Source organism: Oryzias latipes, chromosome 21 (assembly GCF_002234675.1).
Source record: "Oryzias latipes chromosome 21, ASM223467v1".
Lineage (NCBI taxonomy): Eukaryota > Metazoa > Chordata > Actinopteri > Beloniformes > Adrianichthyidae > Oryzias > Oryzias latipes.
The window spans coordinates 16,845,528-16,867,746 of NC_019879.2; the positions used below are offsets into that span (position 1 = coordinate 16,845,528).

The 22,219-nt window shown below is 41.2% G+C and overlaps 2 protein-coding genes across 5 annotated transcripts in view; both read right to left on the minus strand.

The window, feature by feature from the left end:
* Positions 1-3,715: 3,715 nt before the first annotated feature.
* On the minus strand, positions 3,716-16,020 carry stk17b (serine/threonine kinase 17b). Its single transcript, XM_004081683.4, has 7 exons — positions 15,454-16,020; positions 11,656-11,868; positions 10,643-10,781; positions 10,011-10,137; positions 6,985-7,033; positions 6,639-6,818; positions 3,716-6,479 (listed from the first exon to the last, which is right to left on the minus strand). The coding sequence occupies exons 1-7, from the start codon at positions 15,573-15,575 to the stop codon at positions 6,242-6,244; spliced, it is 1,068 nt and encodes a 355-aa protein (XP_004081731.1). The 5' UTR covers positions 15,576-16,020; the 3' UTR covers positions 3,716-6,241.
* A 1,046-nt stretch (positions 16,021-17,066) lies between these two features.
* Positions 17,067-22,219, minus strand: part of LOC101159710 (E3 ubiquitin-protein ligase HECW2) — a 46,356-nt gene continuing 41,203 nt past the window's right edge. For all 4 annotated transcript variants that reach the window (XM_023950856.1, XM_023950854.1, XM_023950855.1 and 1 more), the window contains 3 exons: positions 21,394-21,479; positions 21,106-21,218; positions 17,067-20,245 (listed from right to left, as the gene is read on the minus strand). In XM_023950856.1, coding sequence (XP_023806624.1) covers positions 20,134-20,245; positions 21,106-21,218; positions 21,394-21,479 — 311 coding nt within the window. In that variant the 3' untranslated portion in view covers positions 17,067-20,133. The remainder of the gene's footprint in view (positions 20,246-21,105; positions 21,219-21,393; positions 21,480-22,219) is intronic.

A 22,219-nucleotide genomic window follows, 5' to 3' on the forward strand; every position in this document is an offset into this window, starting at 1 on the left:
GCTGAATAATCTTTAAATTCTCCTCATTTATGACTGTAAACTATCAATTTTAAAGATGAGTGGGTTTTTTTGGGGAAGGAAAATACAAAAACTGCAAAAAGTCTCATTGTATGCTAATAAACTTTGGTGAAACCAGAGCTGAGCAGCAAAATGTTCCAAAGCGGGTTCATATTTATGAACTAGAACCTGCTCTGCTATTTTAAAATGTAAGAACCTCTTTCTTTATTCATTCCGTTCATGTCCAGTCTGAAACCAGACTCCTAACACAATCGCAAACTGTCCCAAAATCTAAATTAATATACATTCTCCGGCATTTAGCCCGAGACCAACCAACTGTTCCTCACTGCTTTGTGTTCTCCTCCATCACAGCAGAGGCTCACAGATGCAGAACTTCAGCGGATTCAAGCCAATAGGGCAAAGAAAGGGAAACCGGTTGACTTTTGTAAAGGTTGAAGTTATAATCTGGCACATAGATGCTGGAAGAATCAGATGAGATTTATTCTCTGCAGATTAACTGCCTCCTGCTGCAGCTGGGATGACTTGCAGACACTGGATTAAAACTATGCGTATAACAGGCCCATGGATTCAATCTGTAGTGGATGTTCAGGGCTATTACATCTGATGATTAATGGAATGACTTCAATGTTTCCCTTTTTTCTGGGAAATTCTGATCCCTATATAGTAGATCCATATATATGTAGTAGATTTTCTCTTACTGCATTGTAGCACTAAGATAAAAAAGAAATCTTTCCATGTGAGATAATGAGATACGATGACTTTCAGGCTTTTTCTTTTTGCCTCATTTGTTTTCTTCATTTGTTGCTTTCATTCAGCCTCACTTGTTTCTCTCATGTCTCTCGTATCTTCCAACAACCCAGAAAGTGTCCTAATTTCTCCCAGTGTTGCAGTCCCCCCCCCCCCCCCCCCCCCCCCCCGTCCGTTTACTCAATGCAGGCATTTGCTCAGTGTCCTCGTCTGCAGTTCATTAGGCAAGTTTGCAGACAAGTGTCAACGTTGCCACGGTGTTCTGGTATTTCCCAGGAGTCCTTTGTCTGTCGTGGATGCTCTGACAGTGACGTTTGCTTGTAAACAAAATGAATAAGGTCATTGTGTGCAGCTTTTTAGAAGACACTGTGGATGAAACTAATTAAGTGGGTCAGAGATCTGCTGGTGTGTGTACGTTTATTTTTTTTCTCTTGCTTCCCTGTAGAGGAAACCTGTTTGTCACACGTTGAATCACATCAGCAGCGCAGAGAAAACTGGAAGGAGTCCTAAGGTTTGGTGTTTTTCTGTGTTTTGTTTAAAGTTGCTCATCTCCACTCTGTTTCTGTGTGCAGAACTTTGAAGAGGAGATGGCCCAGCAGCCGGAAGGAGCGCAGTGGCTGTCCTGGAGTCTGGAGCAGGTGGCCCTCATCCTGTCCCGACGCTTCCCCGACAGCCACATTTGGGTGGTGAGAGCGTCCCGCATGTACCTGCATAAATTCAGTTGCTACAGCAACTTTGTGGAGAGCAACATGTTCGGGGCCCCAGAGCACTCCCCATATGCAGCTGACATCGGAGCTTTCAGTCACCTCAGGTTTGGATCTGGAAACTTTGTTCTGACCTCTTAAAGACCCACTCAATCGAAAACTTTTTTTTTTTTTTTTTGACAGGTTCTTGTAGCATTTTTCGCACAACAGAGGACATAGATTAAGAAAATTAAGCTTAAAATTGCTTTTCTGAGTATGTCTTTATTCAAATGGTAAAATGGCGTAAATGGTGTATACTTGTATAGCAAGCATTTTTCTTCCTTCCTTGAAGGCCCAAAGTGCTTTACAGTCACAATCCCATTCACACAATCTGCAGCTGAACGCTGGCGCCAACCTTTCACCAAAGGCAAGGTGGGGTTAAGTGTCTTGCCCAAGGACACTTCGTCACAGGCAGGAATCGAGCCTGTAATATTCCAATCAGAGGTCGACCGCCCTACCACTAGTGGCACCGCGATCGCCCAAATTGTTATGAATCAGGAGCAGATGAAAAAATGCCGTTTGAAAAAGCCTGTAGGCGTGACGCTCCATTCTGATGCATGGATCCATGAGGGCTAATAACGGCAGAAACATAAGTAAAAGACCAGCGGCAACACTTTTAAAATACATCAGAAGATGATAGGAGAGGGTCTTTAAAAGAGCACATCCTGACCTGCAGCATCTGAATGTGTGGCAGTGTGTAGATATGAATTGAAAGTGAGTCTGGGCATTTCTGACCTCAGGGCCCTCTTGAGCAATGGCATGAAGCGAGTCAAGCTGCCCAACCCCCTCCAGCCAGCAAAAGGCGCCGACAGCATCCCTGCGGGCTTCTCCTTGGTCCTGGTTGGTTTCAGCAAAGGCTGCGTGGTCCTGAACCAGATGGTGTATGAGCTGCCTGGAGCCCTTTTAGACCCACGCATGTCGGCCTTTATCAAGCACATCTCAGACATGTACTGGCTGGACGGGGGCCATCCGGGAGGAAGCAAAACCTGGGTGACGGACAAGCAGGTGCTGAAGGAGCTCGCCGCCAGCGGGGTGTCCATTCACGCCCATGTGACTCCTTACGAGGTGTGCGACCCCATGCGGGCCTGGATGGGCCGTGAGCACAGACAATTCATCAAAACTCTGGAGGAGTTTGGGGCGTGTCCCAGTAACAAGCTGCACTTTGAAGATGACCCACCTTCCATCGAGAACCATTTCAGGGTCATCCTGGAGTTTTAGGTTTGGGTAAAAGCAAAGGGCAGCGTTAGTATGTCTTACTGGCTGATTTAAGGCTGTTTTCAGTGCTTTAAGGGCTCGGACCTGAGATCATTAGGAAAACATGTTTTGTTTTAGTTTTAATGCTAAATGTCCTCACAGCAGCTGGAATTCAGATAATCCAGTTTGACAGATGCCTAATCCAGCATGGATTATCTTCCTTTAAGAAACATTGAGGCAAACCTAAATGTTTGCTTCAAAAACATTTATATTTCATGTTCATTTTGTTTGGTCATTGTTATTCCTTAATTTAAGTGGTAATATGTTTTATTAAAATTTGATTTATAGAGGAAAGTATTCAACTTTCAGAAAAAGCTGCACACTAAAAACTACTTTTATAAATGCTGATTTTCACATGAACTCATTTTTTTCCTAATTTTGATCGAGTTTCAGATTTTCTTCTTTTTAAATAGAAAAACTGTATACCGGTAATTTTATTGTAAATCTAATTTATAAACAAATCCTTACAGTTTGGCTTCTGAACATTACAAATCCAAGACAAAGAAATGGGTGAGTCTTTAATCAGAAACACAACAGCCTTTTTTTTTGTAGCATCAGGCTGAATATTTATAAAGAAATATCTGCATCCAGGTTTGTTAACTGCCTTGATGCTTTGCATATTTTCATGCAAATTTGTAAGAGTAAACCAAAGGGATCGCATCCCCTCTATAGTGAAGGTATTAGCATGTTCATATTGGAAAAAGCAGTTGAGAACATACGCATTTCCTCAAGGGGATTCAGTATAAAGTGACATTTGATGTTATGAAAAAGTTGCTTCATAAAGGACAGCTGCTGGCAGCATGTATGCTAATCTATATGATCTCCATTTGATTTAATGTTGTAAAGGCTGCTCCTGTTTGTGTTGAATGTAACTTAAAGACCATTCCATCCTCTGCTCGTTGCTCATGTCAGTGATGGTGGCAGCAATGTAAATAAACAAAAAAAGACAAAACTGTTTCTCTATAACCTTTAATGAGCTTTTCCAGTTCATTTTGTGATGCCTACATATTAGCCTGCAGATGATCATTATACAAATTTTCTTTTCAATTACAAACTCAATCAGAACGCTCATACATTTAAAAATATTTAAAATGCAAAATAAAGGTACATCTCTTAAATATTTCTTTCCTTGTGCTTGTTTGACTCTAGCATACAGTAGGCTTCAGTGTCGCTGCGCTCAAACCCAGCAAACAGGAATGTTGTGGCATCAGCGGCGCTCTACTTCCCCAGGACGAGTGCGGGCTGAAGCGCCTCGCGCTCGGACAATGAGCGCTCACACACAGAGGCCACAGAGTAGCTCGCTGCTGGAAATACGTACAAAAAGCTGCACAAAAACCCTCCAACTCTGAACTGTGGCATGAATCATGTTTAAGTGACAGGCAGCCGTCACTGCGTCCCTTTGACAAATCCGCGCCAAACACCCACTCTGAGATCCGTTTACCGTAGTTTACAGTCTGGAATATTTTTACAGATTTTTGCTGCCAGAGCAAAGAGCTTCAGCCTGGAATAAAGACGTCAAGAGACTTTTCACAAAGCAGGGTCAGCAAAATGATTTACCGAGCTTCTTTCTCACACAGTAGCTAAACATATTCCAGAATGTCAGGAATCGATTCTGCAGCTCGTCTGAGTTTCACCATCATCTACCGTCTAGTGACTCGCACAGAGCAGTCTTCCAGTTCTTAAGATGACGGCATAAGGATGAGAGCATTTGCAGAGGTCGGTGGCAGCCTCCAAACACAATGCTTTTGTGCTCAACAGTGATGAAAACAACAAACACAATGTGTTACTATTTGGTTTGGCACCTCAGCACGGAACAAGGAATGCTGCTGGAGGTCAGGAGCAAGCGAAGCTGCCAGCGCTTTCAGTCGGAAATGACAAATTCTGTGTCTCAACGCCTCACTTCAACAGCCCCTTGGATCTAAAAAGTTTAACTTTCCAACTTCCACATTACCATCTTAGTTCTATCCCAGCGCATTAGGACTAAATGAATAGTTATGGTGCAGGCCGTTACCGGAACAGCAAAACTATTTATTCAAATCCTTCATTCAAAACCAACATTTCTAGTTCCTTCGTATTAATCATCTTCCTCCAACCTCGCTTGACCTAACTCGTGTCAAATGCCACATTTAATGTACTTCCCAGAAAGTAGCAATCCTTCAACATTCCAAAAACCTTTACTGATCTTTCCCTGGAACCTCGACATCATCTAGTTTAATTACACCCCCCCCACACACTTTATCTTGGCACCTCCTTTTAAGACACAATATTTACATAAAAATAAACGTCCAACACATAAATAACGACTATAAGAATAACATTAAGAATACAAAAAAAGACAAAGAAAAATGAGTGAGCAGCACACCCTGAGATGAAAACAACAGGAAGTGACCACTTCAGGCACCCTGACCCAGGAGGACTGGAGTAGCTTTAGCTGAATGGCTTTGGCGAAAGGCTGAGACACACCGAGGACAACAGACTTTCAGAAAATAGCTCTGCTTCCGTTCATCGATTGAACTTTATGAAGTAAGTGCTAAAGTGGAGTTTCTCCACCGCTTGTCAAAGAGGAACCTGGCGTGTTGGGCTAGGAATGTGAACTACATGCAGTTTGAGTCATTGCTTGTTTCAGCTTCACAAAAGTCTTGCACTCGTTCTAAAATACCCAAACCGGCTCCTCGCTTTCCTTTTGTCTTGGGGGGTAAACACTGGATTAACACTAAGTTTAGAAGCTTTTATGCTCATTTACTGGGCACTACATATAGATTTAGGTCTTTCTTACAACAAAAAAATCTTCAAACTACTCTTCAATCATCAACGTCTAGTGCATATTAAGGGAAATGTAGTTTTGTTACACAAGAAAAAATCAAGTCTTTAAAGGAATGTCATATACCTTTAAATAACTGCCATTTTGCTGGTGAAGTTGCACATTTTACAAACCTGAAAGCCTGGACAAGTACTTTGTTTACAGCACGCTCCCCCTAAAGACTCTTCAACATCAATCACACTTCCATAGCAGAGATGCTGTTCTAGAAATGAGATTCTGCTGAAGAACAAGTGCAGCTAAACAGGGACGGGAGGTGGTGATGTCAACGCTTCCCACTTTCCGATATACATTGTAAATGCACTAGTATTGCACAAATTTCACTAGAAATACAAACTAACCTTCATAAGTACAGGGACAACATCATGTCGTTGGGTGAAAACAGATCCCATCAAAGAATTAAATACTTTAGATTAAATATACTGCAATAATTGAGGCATACTGTACAGCGTCACGTTTCCCACGCAGGTTTTGTTGAAATTACTAAACTGCTATCTTTGGTTGAGTGGTCAATTAATTAGGAAATCAGGACAACATCTGAAAGTAGTGGGGTGGCAGAAAACAGGAGCTTAAAACCATTTAAAAGCACAAAGGAAGCAGTGGACATCCCTGCCTTAACTCAATCCCTTCCTCCATCTTTTATTTTTTTTTTGGTATGTTGTCAAAAGTCACCGTCGCCGGGGGCTGGAGTGTCCTCGTCAAAGCGAAACTTCTTTGCATGAGAGTGGGGCGACTCCAGAATGTTTTCCTTGTCTTCGGGGTCCTCGAGTGGCGCGGCCCACTTGACGCCACAGCTCCTCTCTCGAACTGGGCGGATGATCATGGGCTCTGGGCTTAGGCAAAGCTGCTGCTGCCACAGCCAGGGGTGAGTCATGCACTCTGCAGCAGTGGGCCGGTCCCTGTGGTCAAAGCACAACATCCAGCGCTCACATACCCGTCACTCCACTGTTTAACATCCAATTCAGAAAAGTCTTGGCACAAAAAGAATATTTTTGTTTATATGATGATTTGCATATATGGGGAAGCACTGCTTCTGTTCCAGCACTGCTTTTACTCACTCAGGTGCTTTAACCAGCAGCTTCTGGATGAAGTCCACTGCAAGCTCAGACACCTTGGAGAAGGCCTCCTTGCTGTAGTCCACATTCACCTGGGACACGTTCAGGTACGTCTCCTGCTTGTCATCGCCAGCAAATGGAGACTCACCAGTCACCAGCATGTAGGCTATAACCCCCACACTCCTGAAAACACACACAGTACAACAGGGAACATCCCAGAGGTTAGTCAAAATACATTTACATTTATCTTGCTACATTTATGTAGGAATATTATTGTTATAAAGTTAAATAACTTTCTAAACTGGTTTCAAGACCAGAGTAGATGTTGGTTTGGACGGGATGGACTCACCACATGTCTGTGGCTGTTGTGATTGGCTCGTAATTAAGGACCTCTGGAGCTGAACACAGAAGGAAGGGAAAATCGGTTATTTCACAGTTTACAGTTATAATCAATATTGATTTCACTGCTAATGAGGCTCAGGCTAATGCCACCACAATCCAGTACTTTTGTAAGACGGTCCCAAATCTAGCTAAATGCAGAGGGTTGTGCCAGGAGGAGCATCCGAGGTCAAACCAAAGCCAAATCAATCGTATGAATGACAGACAGAATGTTTACATCTGATAAGTCACGGCCTAGGTTAGCAACGACCACCACTATGCCTGCACAATAAATCGCAAATTTATCATCATCGCAATCGAATGCTGTGCAATACGCATACTGTAAAAGACAGCGAAAATTGCAAATGTAAATGGTTACCCTAAATATGCTAAAACAATCTTATGGCAGATTGAAGTATTTAACACATCAAATGAATCCATTTATGCATTTGACCAATCAGATGGACACCTTCACAGTAGACCAATCGGATCTTTTGTGTTAGACGTTGACCTCCTATGTAGACTAGGGTTGACTCTTATTTAAATAAACTGTTGCAGTGAAATGGAAGTTATGTTTTTGGTTGTTATGCCATTTGTTCATGTAACGCAAGTTATATTGTCATCGCAATATTGATCGCTAATATTGCAAATCGCATGTTTTCCTCATATTGTGAAGCCCTAACCACCACCGGTGCTGTTGACCTACAACGAGTCAGTGGAAATTGGAAAACTGTTGGTGAAAAGAAAAAAAAGAGAGATGAGGAACGTGTGTTTGTAAGCAGAGAGAGAGAAATGTAAGGCAGGAACGTAAGATTTAGAGAAAGATATTTGAATCTAGGAACTTGGACAGGGAAAACTAGAGTGAAAAAAATAAAAAAAGAAAGATTTTCTGTGTGTTTAAGAAATCGGATGGATAGGGAGCAGGTTCATGCAGTGTTATCGTGGTGTGCATAGAAAGAGGAACAGAGTAGAGGTGATCCTGAAGGAGAGGTTTGCTAAAAATGTTCTGTAGGCAAAGAAAATGTCACATAGGTAGAGCAGTCAGAAACTGGAAGGTGACTGTGGGATTGCTGGATGTTGTCAGGGGTTATGGCCCCCAGGTAGAATGTGAGGTAGAGGAGAAGCAGCACTTCTGAAATAAGATGAAGGAGGTACTTTCTACATGACTGGACTGCTGCAGTAAACAAGAAGGAAGGTACCTGGTTTATCATCTGAAACAAGATAAGTAGATAAGGTGACTTGGCAGTGGAACAGAGAAGTTCAAGGCGGTGATTAGAAAAAAAAGGTTTGTTTGAATAAAATAGGTTGGCAATCCAAAGGTTGGCATGGAAAGAGAACTAGAAATGGGGAACATTTTCAGCAGGTTAGGATGATCAAGGACAAGAATGGAAATGTGTTGACAAGTGTGACGGAAATTTAGAAGAATGTTGAAGAGCTGATGCATGAGGAACATGTTAAAGAGTAGAAGAGATGGTTGTTCTGGAGCATGAAGTAGCAAAGTTAAAAAAAGATCAAGTGAGGAAGACATTGAAGAGTGGAAAGGCAGTTAGTCCTGAAAAAATACCTGTGGCGATATGGAAGAGTTAAAGAGAGTCTATTTCTGACTAGACTGTTCAACTAGAACTTGGAGGATGTCTGAGGAATGGCCGAAGTGTTCTGGAGCCCATTTTAAAGAAGAAGGGAGACAAACAAAGTTGTGGAAACTACCGAGGAATTAATGTAGCGATTCAAACAATGAGTCATCATTCATGAAGCAACATAACATAACATAACACTGATGCAATATCTGCTTTGATGAAGCTGATGGAGAAGCCAAGAATAACTGGACAGTGTCTTTGTAGGGCAACAGAAATCCAATGACAGGGTACAGAGAGAGGAGCTGTGGTTTTAAATCAGATAGTCTGGAGTGGCAGAGAAGTGCATTTGAGCTGTGCAAGACATGTATAAGAGCTGTAAGACAGAGGTGAGATGTTTTGTAAGTGTGACAGTAGAGTTCAAGGTGGAGGTTGAACTCCACCAAAGATCAGCTTTATGCTTCTTGTTGTTTGCTGTGGTGATGAACAGACGATGAGGTTAGACTGGAATCTCTGTGGACCTTGATGTTTGCAGATGACTATACTATCTGTAGTGAGAGCAGGGAGCAGGTGGAGGGACATCTAGAGAGTAGGAGGTTTTGTCAAGAATGAAGGTCAGCCGCAGCAAGACAGAGAGTATGTAAATGAGAGGAACGGTGATGTTACAAGGAGCAGAGGTGAAGAAAGAGGAAGACTCATAAAATCAACAGTCCAGAGGGTGTGGGAAAGAGGTGAAGAAGCATGTGCACACAGGCTGGAATGGGTGAAGGTAGGTTTAAGGTGTGATGTGTGACTAAAGAATGACAGCAAGAGTGAAAGGAAAGGTGTAGAAGACTGGTGAGAGCAGCCATGTTGTTAGTTTATAGAGTCTGAAAAGAGCTGGAGGCCGCAACGCTGAAGATGCTGAGGTTCTCTGTGGAAGCGAAGAGGATGAATAGGATCAGGAATGAATCCATCAGAGGAACAGCTCATGTTAGATGTTTAGGAGATAAATGTAGGGAAGAAGACTGAGATGGTTTGGACATGTTGAGAGGAGAGACCAGCAGTATGATAGTAAAAGGATCCTGAGATGGAAGCTAGCATGAAAGAGGCCCAGAGGAAGACCAAAGAGAAAGAGAGGGTTCATGTCTATAATGAAGGAGGACATGAGGGTGGTTTGTGTTAGTAAGGAGGAAAAGGAGGATAGGGTTAGATGGAGACACATCGTTTACTGTGGCAACTATTATCTGTCACGTTTTCAATCCGAGTCCAGTTGACTGTTTTTTTACCTGATGGTTCAATGGAATCCACCTGGATAAATAAGAGTCTATATAGACATAAAATATACACAGTCCTGCAACAACAGTACTGTGACATTGATCTGTTAAAAAGACAACAACATGGTTTTGCCGCTGTAATGTCTGCTTCAGAAAAGCCATCTTACCCACATACTCAGGTGTTCCAAGAATCTCTCTGAGCTCTCCAACCGCACCCAGTCTGCGTGCCAAACCAAAGTCCACAATCTTTATGTCTCCTGGAGGCAACTGGCTGGTAAGGAGGATATTCTGGGGCTGAGACGGGCAGAAAGAGAAAACTCAGGAAAAAGACTTTTTACTCAGCATAAAAGACAAGAGAAAACTTTTGCCTTAAAACACATTCTGATAAAAGTGCTGCTCCTTCTTAAATCTACACTTGTAAAACCGAATTAAAGTAGTTAAACTCTATTTGATGTTGTCCAAACATATCTATTACATAATTGCCTCGCACTATTATAAGAGAGACAGAACTAGTTGTTTGTTTTGTGGAAAGCAATCTTTTGAGTCTGTGCTCCAGAACATGATGTACATCTGATGCCAAAATATGTTGCCACAGTTTTATCTCTTAACTTTCTTTGTTCATCCTTTTTTATTTATAATCCCAAATTTAATCTTGAGTGTCACAAAAAAAGGGTAAATTGGAGTCTTAAAATAGGTTCTAGAAAAATGCAGTATCAAGAGTGCTGTGAGAACATTTATACAGACATTTCCTCTGCTTTAGCTACGCTCATGCAGCTGATTCAATGTGTGAGCGTGAAACCTTTAGGTCCAAGTGGACGAGGTTGCTCTGGTGGAGGTTGTGAACTCCCTCCAAAGTCTGCCTGATCAGCCGGGTTATCTGAGGCTCCGGGAGCATCTCCTCTGACACACAGAGATCAAATATCTCACCACCGGCAGCACTGAATAAAGAAAAATTAAAAATAAACATAAAATCAAACAGATTGTGAATCTAGAATTGACTATAAAAACATTTTTGAGAAACAGTGCACCCTAAAACATAAGCAAAAGCCTGATCATGGTGAACTTTCCACATAGAAAGTACGGCACGCTTTATGTTTGGATTGTTCTGGTGGTTTCAGAGGTCGACCCAGAGCTAGAGGGTCTGCAGTTGGTCTCACATGTTTTGGCTAAAAGTTCCATAAAAAGACAGTTGCCTCCTCCCTGCTTTCTAACTCTAGATCCAGGCTAAATTTCAGGGTTATTCTCATGTCCAATCTTAGATGTCTTGTTCAGGCTTGTGAGTTCTTCGTCATATCAAAGCTCAGGAGTGGAACTTTTTTTTTCTTTTGCAAGAATTAAAGGTGTGGTTAGAAAATAAGAGCAAGCTTTTTCAGATCTAAACTGATGTGTCAGTGCTAATAATCTTACCAGGAAACAAGATAATTTAAACAAATTAGTTTATTAACAACATAGTTAATCATCAAAAAGAATCCCGTCGTCTGGATCTGCCGTTTAAGTTCAGGCTGTGCACTTGCTCTTAATAAGCATTATCTGCTTCAAGCAAATCTTGACAAACCTGTTATGACAAATGGTATGTTTGTCTTTACATTAAGAATAACTTGTTATCGTGAAAGCTCCTTGGAAGAGGACAAACAGGACTTTGCCCCTATGCATGTATTTCCAGGACTGGCATGATTCGGGCACAAACATGTAGTCAGGGTGTTAGAGAGAACAAAGGCTTGAACTTATGCAATGAATCACATATGTCGAGGGGGAGAAACGCAAACAACCACACAGAAAAAGAATGCAGCGCCACATGTGTCATGAACTCACTATTCGAGAATTAGGACGATGTCATGATCCGTCTCATGAGCACTGTGCAGGTTGACCACCCGGGCGTTATTGCGAGCCAGCTCCAGGACAGCCATCTCATGGATTACTTCAGCCCGGCAATCACGACCTCTCCTCCTTTTTCGTAGAAACTTGGCAGCAAACACTTTCCCTGATGCTTTCTCCACACAGCGCTTCACTACAGCAAATTTCCCCCTAAAAAAGGAAAAGATAAAAAGTCAATGGCTACGTTCACACTGCAGGGCTTAATGCACAATTCGGATTTTTTCAAAAAATCCGAATTGTTTGCTAGACCGTTCACATTTCCAAGTAAATCCGAACTTTTGTGATCTCCAGTGTGACCGTGACACGACCCAAACGAGACCCGCATGCGCAGAAGCCAGAAGAATACTCAACGGTGAACGACGTCACTCGTTGTTTGCGGAGCGAACGTTAACAATGGATGTCAACAACAGTGTTGTCAAAAGCGGAGCTCTTTTTGTAATATTAAATTTATTTTCACAAAGGAGCAGCACAATTACAATCTTCTCATTTTAAGAAGGCATTGGAGTCGGGATCGTCTGTACCCACTGTAGTGGAAGAGGAATGTGTATGTGTTGGGGCCGCGCCCCAGCGTGTGTGTGTGCAAGCGCGTGCCGCGATAGAGAATAGGGGGGGGCAGTGTGGGCGCGCATTCATGTTGTGTGTTACGGAGGACGGTGATAAAAGAAGGTTTCCCCCAAAATAAATGCTATGGACTCTTTATTAACCCGTTTTGGAGAATCTAAGGATCAGAACAGGGAGGAGGAGGAGGATCGCCTCGGGTCCCCCGCGCTTGAGCACGGTGGAAAGGGGAGAAAGAAAAAAAAGTTATCGCGGTAAAGGTTCAACACCACGCTCTGCCATTTAACTGGAATTTTTTTCAAAAACCGCCCAATTGAGATAAGAGCCCTGGAGTTTGGCTTGAAAAGAGCGATCAGCCCAAATATTAATCCAATCGGGGATCTCGCTTCCCTTCCACTGACTGGTCTCAGCAGCATCGTCCACCATGGTTAATGTTTACGTTCTCGTTCCCGCCTACTTCAACGCAAAATGATGACGTTTGTTGCGTGTCGATGACGTACAGTTCGGAATCAAGTCGCCTGGCCGGTCAGACGGCGGTCGCAATTGAAAAGAACGGCTACAATTCGGAATCAGGACGGCAAATCCACGGGGCCTGGGTCGCAATTGAAAAGATCGGATCTGTGTCATTCAGACTGTCATGAAAAGATCGGAATTGGGCCGCTTAGGGGCAAAAAATTCGGAATTGGGTCGTTTCAGCATGCAGTGTGAACGTAGCCTAAGTCATTGCAGAAAATTCTTAAGCCTTTTCAACCTATAAAAAGTCGGAAATTAAAAATTTACAATTTTTCTAGTAAATTCTTAAAAAAACCCACTGCCTAGTACCGTTGTATTACTTCTGATGGTTATCTATTGTAAACTCATTTATCATAGCTCAGTGCCTTGCTTTTAGACAGATGTTTGAATAACCCAAGAATTTAAATGTCATAACTGAGATATGAGGTCTTTATAGCAAAGATTTGAATACCATGAGTGCTTATGAACCAGAAAACAAACTTTGCATCAGCACAAAACTCTTAATAGGCTTCAAGTCCCACTAAATTCATTCATCTTGTAAACCTGTTTTGTCCCTTTCGGGACAGGTTGCCAGTCTGTCGCAGGGCCACAAACCACACACACACACGGGGGGTGGAACCCAGAGTCCCCTGAGAAAACCCACGCATGCACAGGGAGAACAACCAAACACACCCCATTGGTGTTCTGTTTCAGGCACCCCAGCCAGGACTTGAACCAGGGGACCTTCTTGCTGTGAGGAAAGAGTGCTAACCACTGTGCAGTCCCACTCCAATCACCTTTTAATCCATTTTAAAAGTCTTTAATTATGCTTATTAACAACACAAGTTTTTAGCCAAAACCAAAAAAGAGTTGTGAGTTGTAGGCTGGACCATTGGCGTGGCGTAAGCCTGCCACTACTTCCTGTCATCCATCTGTTTACACCCCTTCCCGTTACCTTACAGTCCCTCACACCCCTAACCTAACATTACCAGTGCATATTGGAGCTATCCAGCTGTACAGTTTTAACCCAGATGCCAGCTCAGACGAGGAAAATGAAGACGTACATGGATCTAGTTGTCAGCAAGTGGATGAATCAGAATGGAGCGGAGCAGGGAGCTTGTAGCTTGCCATTGTAGTTTCTATGTCACACCTACAAGCTTTTTCCAACGGCATTTTTTTGTCTGGTCCTGACTTACAACAACTTTTAAAAATATTCAGAAATGCAATTTAGGCTTGATTCTCTTTATTTATGTCCTTCATCGTGAGAAAAATACCACAAGAACAAGTTGAACACACCAAAAACACAATTTTCATCTACGTGGGTCTTTAAACCCTTCCTGGCATTTGATCTAAAAAGTTCGCTTTGTCACAAGTCATTACACCAGCTGCACAGACAACCAGGCTGGCATTCTCCTCACAGGAAAATCTTTTGGTTTCCAGCTGCTATTTTGTGCAGATGGTTTAGGCATTTTCCACAAGGCTGTGAAGGGTTTTCAACCAGGGCTTAGCGAGAAAAAGAAACAGTAAAAGCGAAGGCGGCTCAACCCAGACAAACCTCTTTTAAACAGTGCAACAATAGTGTCAGACGCCTCCTTTGTCGCACCAACCCGGACTTGTTATCAGTGACATTTTTGTACAGCTTTTGTATCAATTAAAATAAAAAAAGACTACTAAGAAGATGTTTTAATAGGTTAACTGGTTCAATAAATACATTGACAAAAAAAACAATTCAAAACGCAAACTATATTTGAACGACTAAAATCAAATTCAAAATAAATATTAATCTCTAACAAAAGACAAAATGTTTTATTAGGGCTGAATTTTTGTTTTTCAATGCAAATTCCTGTACCAGCATGCCTCAACAGACAGTTTGACACTAGGTAAAGGTTTTTTATTAGCACTTCCTCTTTGTGGTAAAGTAGTTGCCTAGCAGATCAAGTATCTCAAAAATGAATTAAGTGCAATAATTGCATGGTGCCAGAAAAAAACACTTTGCCAGATGGAATTCTTGAACAACATTGTCAATACAACCATTTTTCCCCTCATGTTTCTTGCCCCAATAACCTAGAAAATGATTTAATCAAATAAATAAAATAAAAAAATAAATAAAGAACTAGACAAGCTGTGCCTAACCTTGATGACAAAAATGTTTTCCCCTTTAACTTCCCCTTTCAAGGTGATGCAAACAAATATATGAAGAAAACTTCTTCTTTCACAAATCCACACGAGCCTGCTTCCTCCAAATACACAACACTGGATCTTTGTGAAACATCAATTTAGTTTAGACACACCTGACCGCTCTTGGGATAAGATCATCTGTCTGCATGTGTTGCCATGGTTGATACACACACTGCCAAACACATGACAAAAAGTCTGGTGTGGCACGAAAAGATCAGGCTCTTGGCAAAGTTTGTGTTGAAGTCCAGAGTTCAAATATGCTTCATAAAAGGACTTTTTTCACTTACGTCAATACAGAAAGTTGAAACGCGTCGAAAATGACCCATTTTGTTTTCGATATTTTCTGAGAAACATACTACTACACAGTGTTGAGTACTTTTGGAACTAGTTCAAATTAGATCGGTAATCGGGAAGACTGACACTCAATTCAAATCGATATATGTGGCCGTAAATGGTTGATACCGAGCCCAGTGTGTGATCAACAGAACTTAAGCCAGTATCACTCACCTTCCCAGCTCTCCGGTGACTTCATAAACACCCTCCATCGGTTCTGTGTGGACTGGGGTCTGACTTTCCCCCAGTAGTCCAGCGGAGAGTCCGCAGCGACTGTCCAACCGTCTCCGCGACATTTTTATATTATTTTTAGCGCTGCTGCCAACTACTCGCTCGGTTTCTGATCTAGACTCAAGACTACATAAAATAATTTACCTCAACGGAAAGTTAGCTCGTTTCGCATCGACGATACGGTCATAGTCCTGTGAAGTGTCTAGCCCTAGTACTGCTTTACCGACTGCGGTTAGCTCGAGCGCGAGCGTCGCTAAAAGTTAGCTCAACGACAGTGTCGCGGGTTCAGAAGTGATTCAAATCAACTTTTCCTCGGCCCAACTTAAAAGTACCAACCAAACGATAAATGATAAGACGCGTATCACCTCGAAGGGCTACGTTACTCCAACTATCGCTTTGGCCTACCACAACTTAGCTTTGTAAATCTATCCGCGGTGTTTTTAATCATTTTTACATCCTTCTCCGTTTGACACGGTCCAGCCAGCCGACACGTCACTGCATCGCGCATGCGCATTGGAAGAAAACGTGCCAAAGGAGATTTGAACAGTGGATGCAGTTTTCTCAAGTATCCAGTTTGAAAATACTGTAAAACAATAATTAATTGAGTTAATCAGTTTTACAGTAAATAAAAAAAATAATATATACATAGTTAATTTCTTTGTTATTTGGTTGTTTACTCTTTCTTACCTGCTACTTCTTTCAGGTTTCCCTGTAGAAAAATATCTTTGATATTAAACCAAATAGTGCATTAGGTGAAAATCTGGAGCACAGCGAATTATGCACCAATTTTTAATGTAAAGCTGCAGTTTTATACAGCCTCAGACAATAACAAGTATTTAAACTGGTCTCATGGACTTTAAAGTTCCACTGTAAGCATCTTTTGATCTATTGTAAAAGTGTTTCCAGTGGTCTTTTAATTATGATTTTGTAGTTTTTAGCCAACACCACAAAGCTTGAGTTGTTTTCTATGACATAGGTTCTGCTGAGCTGCAGCAGATCATTAGAAATGTGCCTCCAAGTAGTAGGATGAGATAGTATCTTTATAAACCATCTCACCCTACCTTATAGCCCCCACACACTCCACCTATCATTACCAATGCAACAAAAATAGCGATCAAAATTGGAGCTATCCAATCCAACAATTTCGAGCCAGATGCCATCTTAAATGAGGAAAACCAAGACAGACATGCATCTATTTTGTCTACAACTGGATGCATCAAAGCAGAGCAGGGCAGGGAGCTTGTGGCTTGCCGTAGTAGGTTCGACATCACACCTACAAACTTTTTCAGACAGCATTTTTTCCGTCTGCTGATAATTCACAATGATTTGAATAAAGATTAGAAATGCCATTTTAACCTTAATTTTCATGATGTTCTCCATCATGAGAAAAATGCCACATAAATATGGTAAAAATTATTATCAAAGTGGGTCTTTAGGTTTATGTCAATATTTTTTATGTTTAAATTTACTTTTTACCAACATTGAAAGTAAATTGATCTGATGTTTGCTTAATTTGTTTTTAATCCAGTTCATTAAATAAATAGGGTCAACTATAATTTATCAAAATGTTCCATTTGTTCTGTTTTATTACAATCATTGGAGTGAAATGGAGACACATACAAGAGCTTTGCATAGAGTGGACTTCTAAGAGGTGGATCCTATCTGAAATGTTCTAAAAGAGACAGAAGCAACAGTAACTTTGTTCATATGGGTTGTGAAACAAAGTCTTACTATTCCTCTGCAATGGAGCAGCTTCTATGAATGATAACCTGGCCAAAGGGTGTACATCTTTAAGTAAAGCTTCGTTGTCCATGCTGCAAAACTGCCTGTCAAGCAAACGTGATTGAATTCTTTTGTAAGATCTGGCAGAGGCCAGGTGGGATGTGTTTGTTAGACTGTGTTGTGGTTGAGTTTGCAAGCCCCAAACCTTTGGTACATTCGGTGCAAAATATATATATTTATGGACACAACGGACAAACATACACATACATTTATGTACAGAAAAAGCAACCAGGACTGCACACATAATACACATACATGTGCTCTCGTAACTCTCTTACGTCAGAACTGCCCTTTTGATTTGTTACTTGATCATAAGCAATGACCCATAACAATCAACATCACACTGATAAGCAGACAAACAATGTGAAAACAACATTTTGGAAACATGCTGCCAAACTGCTAACCCATACACTGTCATTGACATAAATGTTATTACATTCATAAAGTTCCTGCAATTCAACCAAAATTAATTGATGTTCTTTAGTCGGTTTTTGTAGTAGCAGGTGGTGTCTCAGCTGCAGTAGACAGTCATCTAAATGATGCTGGGTAAAGGAATTGAAAAAATTACTAAGAGGGAGTTAGGATAAAAGCAGTTCAGAAAGGAGGTCCTGATAAGAGCAAATTTTCATTTCAGCAAAACATCTTCAAGTAAATCAAATTTGCTTGTAAGAAGTAATCCACAGTGGATTTTTAAATGTTGAGGATTTCTGCACCAAACGGATTATTTTTCTTTTTTTTTTTATTTATAAAAACATTTCTTAACAAAATAGTCTGTTCTGCAACATGTGCACTATGTTACAATGCCTCATTGCTAAATAAATAAAAACATATAAACAGCATTTGATCAAACCCATTTGGTGTTTCTGTTCCACTCTAGTTTGAAAAATGAATGGTATGAGCTCTGTCTACTGCAGTTAAAAGAAATCTCATGTGGACCCACGTGAAATTAAAGAAATATCCCCTTTAACGGCAAAGGTATGACAGTGTCAGGAAAGCATAAGGCTGCGTGCTTCAGGTGAGCGGCATAACCACAACTCAACAAAGTCCATCATCTTACTGTCTCCATGGATCGCAGTTTCCTCATGCAAAAAAAGCTAGTAAGGATAGTGTTTTGCACTATTTCCACATGCAATTTCAAGCTATAGCACAATGCCATCTAGGAGTTTCTGCCAGGCACAGCTCACAGAGCCGACTGAGCAGTTCCTGCATGCATTATTAGGCCAGCAGGATGGGAGACACTAAAGTCTGCCACCTTTGTCTCACGTCACACGAAGGGGTCGCCAATTACTAATCCAGCCCCCATTGTCTAACTCCAACAGGTGTCTATACAGTAATCTGACATGCACCTTGTAGAAAATGACCAAGTGCGTCTGTGTGTGCTGGCGTGTAGAACAGTGTTTGAGGGTCAAAGGGGTTGTAGGGCTGGGCTGTGAAAAAACCAGATGTTTTGGAGAAAGATGTTACAAACTCTAAACTACATTGTCCAGCGACATCAGCTTCACATGTTGTCAGGTCATTCTGATTCTTGGTTGGATTCCATAATAAAAGACAGCCGCCCTGTTGATATTCTGCTGCCCCCTTCTGTTGATGAATGTCTTTTTAAACGGGTGTGCCTTTATTTTCAACACATTGATCTGAATCTCACCTAAAATAAAAAATAAACCATTGTACTCAGACCAGAGAAAGCATGACTGTGACACCTCTTTCATGTCTTAAGGTCAGCAGGTGGGATGGGTCTAATTTTCTAATTTTTTGTGTCTCTTTTGTGGCTTCCTTTTCCAACTTGTGATAGATTTTCCTCTGAGTCATCCATTCAGTCACTGATTTGCCGCATTCATCACTTTCACTGACCAAATTACTCTGTGAATCAGGGTGAAAGCTGTGAAACTTCTACAAAACAGGAGTCCTGCATTTCTCTGAGAGTCTGAGTGACGACAACCAACCATTAAGAGTGCAGCAAACTGCTGTGTATGTTTGACATGTTTGCGTTAAGTGAGTTTGTGACATGTGTGAGTGTGGTGTTTTTGCAGAAACAAAACTACATTTCTCCCCCGTAGTAAAAGCTCTTCAGTCTTGTAGGATAACAGTCCTAACCAGAAACTGCTAGAATTCTCACTGAGGGTCCCTAACACAGTCTGTAAACGTCCTCACTCTTTGTCCATTCTAGTCAAAAACAATGAAAATCTGTGTATCGTTGATCTTTGAATGAGTGACATGTGCACATCAGTGTATCCATTTCCAGAAAACAGCACTTAACCTCGACTTTATCGTCTAAAATGTTTCATCTGTCCTTGCTGATTACTGATCTCTGGGGAAATACTGCACAATGATGAGTGGGAGTGATAGTTTACGGCACTGACGTGCAGGGCAGACACAGTTTTAAGGTCCAACAAAGGAATATTGTGTTTTGTTTTGTTTTTTCGAGCAGCTGAATCTCTGGTATGGGTTGGAGGAGAAAAGGGGGAAGAAACAGAGGACGTGCAAGAAGTGCAGTAACAAAGGCCATCAACTGAAAAGATAAAGCACACGTGTGGCTCAGTGAACACAGACTGACATAAAAATAGGACATGACATTGTATAGTCCTCCAAATGTTCCTCCTAATTTTCTATTGTTCAGTGGATCAGCATCACCACAAGAAATAAATGAGTAGAGTCAGCTCAAGGCCGGCATGCTGAGTGATGTATAGCTGGTCAGGAAAATAACAGCTGTTATCCACAGGGGATGGAGAGGGGTGTAGTTGCCTCTTGAGGATTTTTGTCGTGTCTTCTGCTTCTGGCTTAAGTGACAACTCCAAATAAATGTCTCTTCTTGGGTGAGCCCGCCTGCCAGCTGATATGGAGTTATTCCAAGCCAAATGTGCTTGTTTCCTCTACAGCAGTTACTAGCTTCTCGTAGAGCATGGAGAAGGATGGGTAAGGTGGGAGGTCCAGGCGGTTAAAGCAAGTGTGAGCCCTTTTGAGATGCACACAGGAAAGATTAGGGGGTAAAAGAAAAATAAGATCAGTTTAGGAACAGAGCCATTTCATTAAAAAAAAAGTTATCTAAATACAAGCTTCTGTGAGTGTTTTTACTTTTAAAAATTAATCCGTACACACAGTCAAAGTAAAAAAGCAAAATTTCCGAAAAACATTTTGGAGAACTGAGTTCTCTAGATAGTACATACTGAACACTTTTCCATGGCTGTCTCATATACAGTTCAGCTTCATTATCAAATGTTATTCCTTTTGCTTCCCTTCAAAAATAAAATCTAGTTCAGCCAGACTGAATATGGAGCATCAGTGCTTTTTCATGTCTCTCTTGAGATGCTCTATTGAGCTCAAATCCATACTTTGCTTAGTCGCTCCAAAGTTTTGAGAATTTTATATTTTATTTTTTTACAATTAGCCCTAAATCCTCCTCATATCACTTTGTGAGTCTTATATTAAAAGATACCCCTTGTCTGTTATTTTGAAAAAACAAATGCTGCCTTTAAACATTACATTAATGACCTTGATTTGTTTCTAAGCATTGCTGCAAAGATCCAAAGGTATGGCACAAATGTCACAGCAAGACTGTAATTTAACACATTAAAAGCACAAAATAACTTTTATTGTGTTGTTTAAAGTGTATAGATTGATACAAAGAAACAAAAGGAAGCTAGTATGTGTTAGAATGACGGCCTAATTATACTGAAATAGTTAATGTGACAATGCAAACAGGTAATGAAAACTTGGTAAGAATCCTAACATGATCTTCAATTATAATAAAAGGGGGGCTTAAAGAGCTATCGTCTAAAAAAAGCAAAAAAACAAGAGAATGATCAACAATGTTACCTAGGTAGGGAGGTGATTTTTCCCCACTTCTCCACACAGAATCTGCGGGGTCCATTGCTGCCCCGCAGAGAGGCAAAACCCTCATAGGGTATGCTGGATGTACCTGTCACAAACTAAAGAAAAGACTTCAGCATTACTGAACAGGAAACCCCCTCCAAATTTCTAAAGCATGCTCTTCACGTGCACGTTTAGATTTATTATATATTATTGCTAAAATTGTCATTACTTTTCCACATACACATTGGATCAGAACAGATTTCCACCACACGGCGGCAGCATGCTCCCTACCTGCAGCAGCCGCAGCCTCTGCTCATTGTTGAATCTCTCCACAGCAGCCCAGAACCAGCGAATCACTATGTGGTTGTCATGGTAACCTTTGGGGGTGGGGGATGAGGAAGATGATGATGGTGCATGAGTCAGATGAATAACAAATAAGGCCTCCTTCCCATGTTTCTCCCTTCCTGCCTCCACCTCCTGCTCAGTTTTCTTCCTCCTGTAATTTTGGAGCAGGTTCTGCTGTTTAATGTTTCACGGAGGGAGCTGTTTCGGCCGCCTTTGACAATACCCCCATTAAAAGACCTGGCACTAATTTATGACTGATGCTCAATCCCAGCTCCCTTGTCTTTTAAATATTGGCAGCAGCTCAACTATAATGGCCAGGCCTTTAAAAACATTTTAATTTAATATCTTGTGAATCCTTTAAAATGAACACAACATGCACTAAACAAGCTTCCAAAAGTTTTTTTCGTAGAATATCTTGAAGGGAACTTCAGTATATTTTTAATAGAATAAAAGATTATAGATTGACTAGATTATCTCCTTCAAAGCATTTTTTTTTAAATTCTTTCTTCTCTTGTTTCTTTCCTTTTCCTAATTCTGAACAGAAACACAAAAACGTGGGACACGTTGGAACATTTTCCCATTTGAAGCTTCTTGAAACTCTTTTGTAATATCATCCTCTTCTCTGAGTAGAAAGAAGACTGTTCAGCACCAATAGCAAAATTTGTGTGTCAACTTGCACATGAAGGCAATCCAATGCAAAGCTCCCCTTAGTCCAACTTCAGTTAGAATTTAGAGCTCCAGCATGAGGCACAACTTGTCTGGAAGAGTTCAC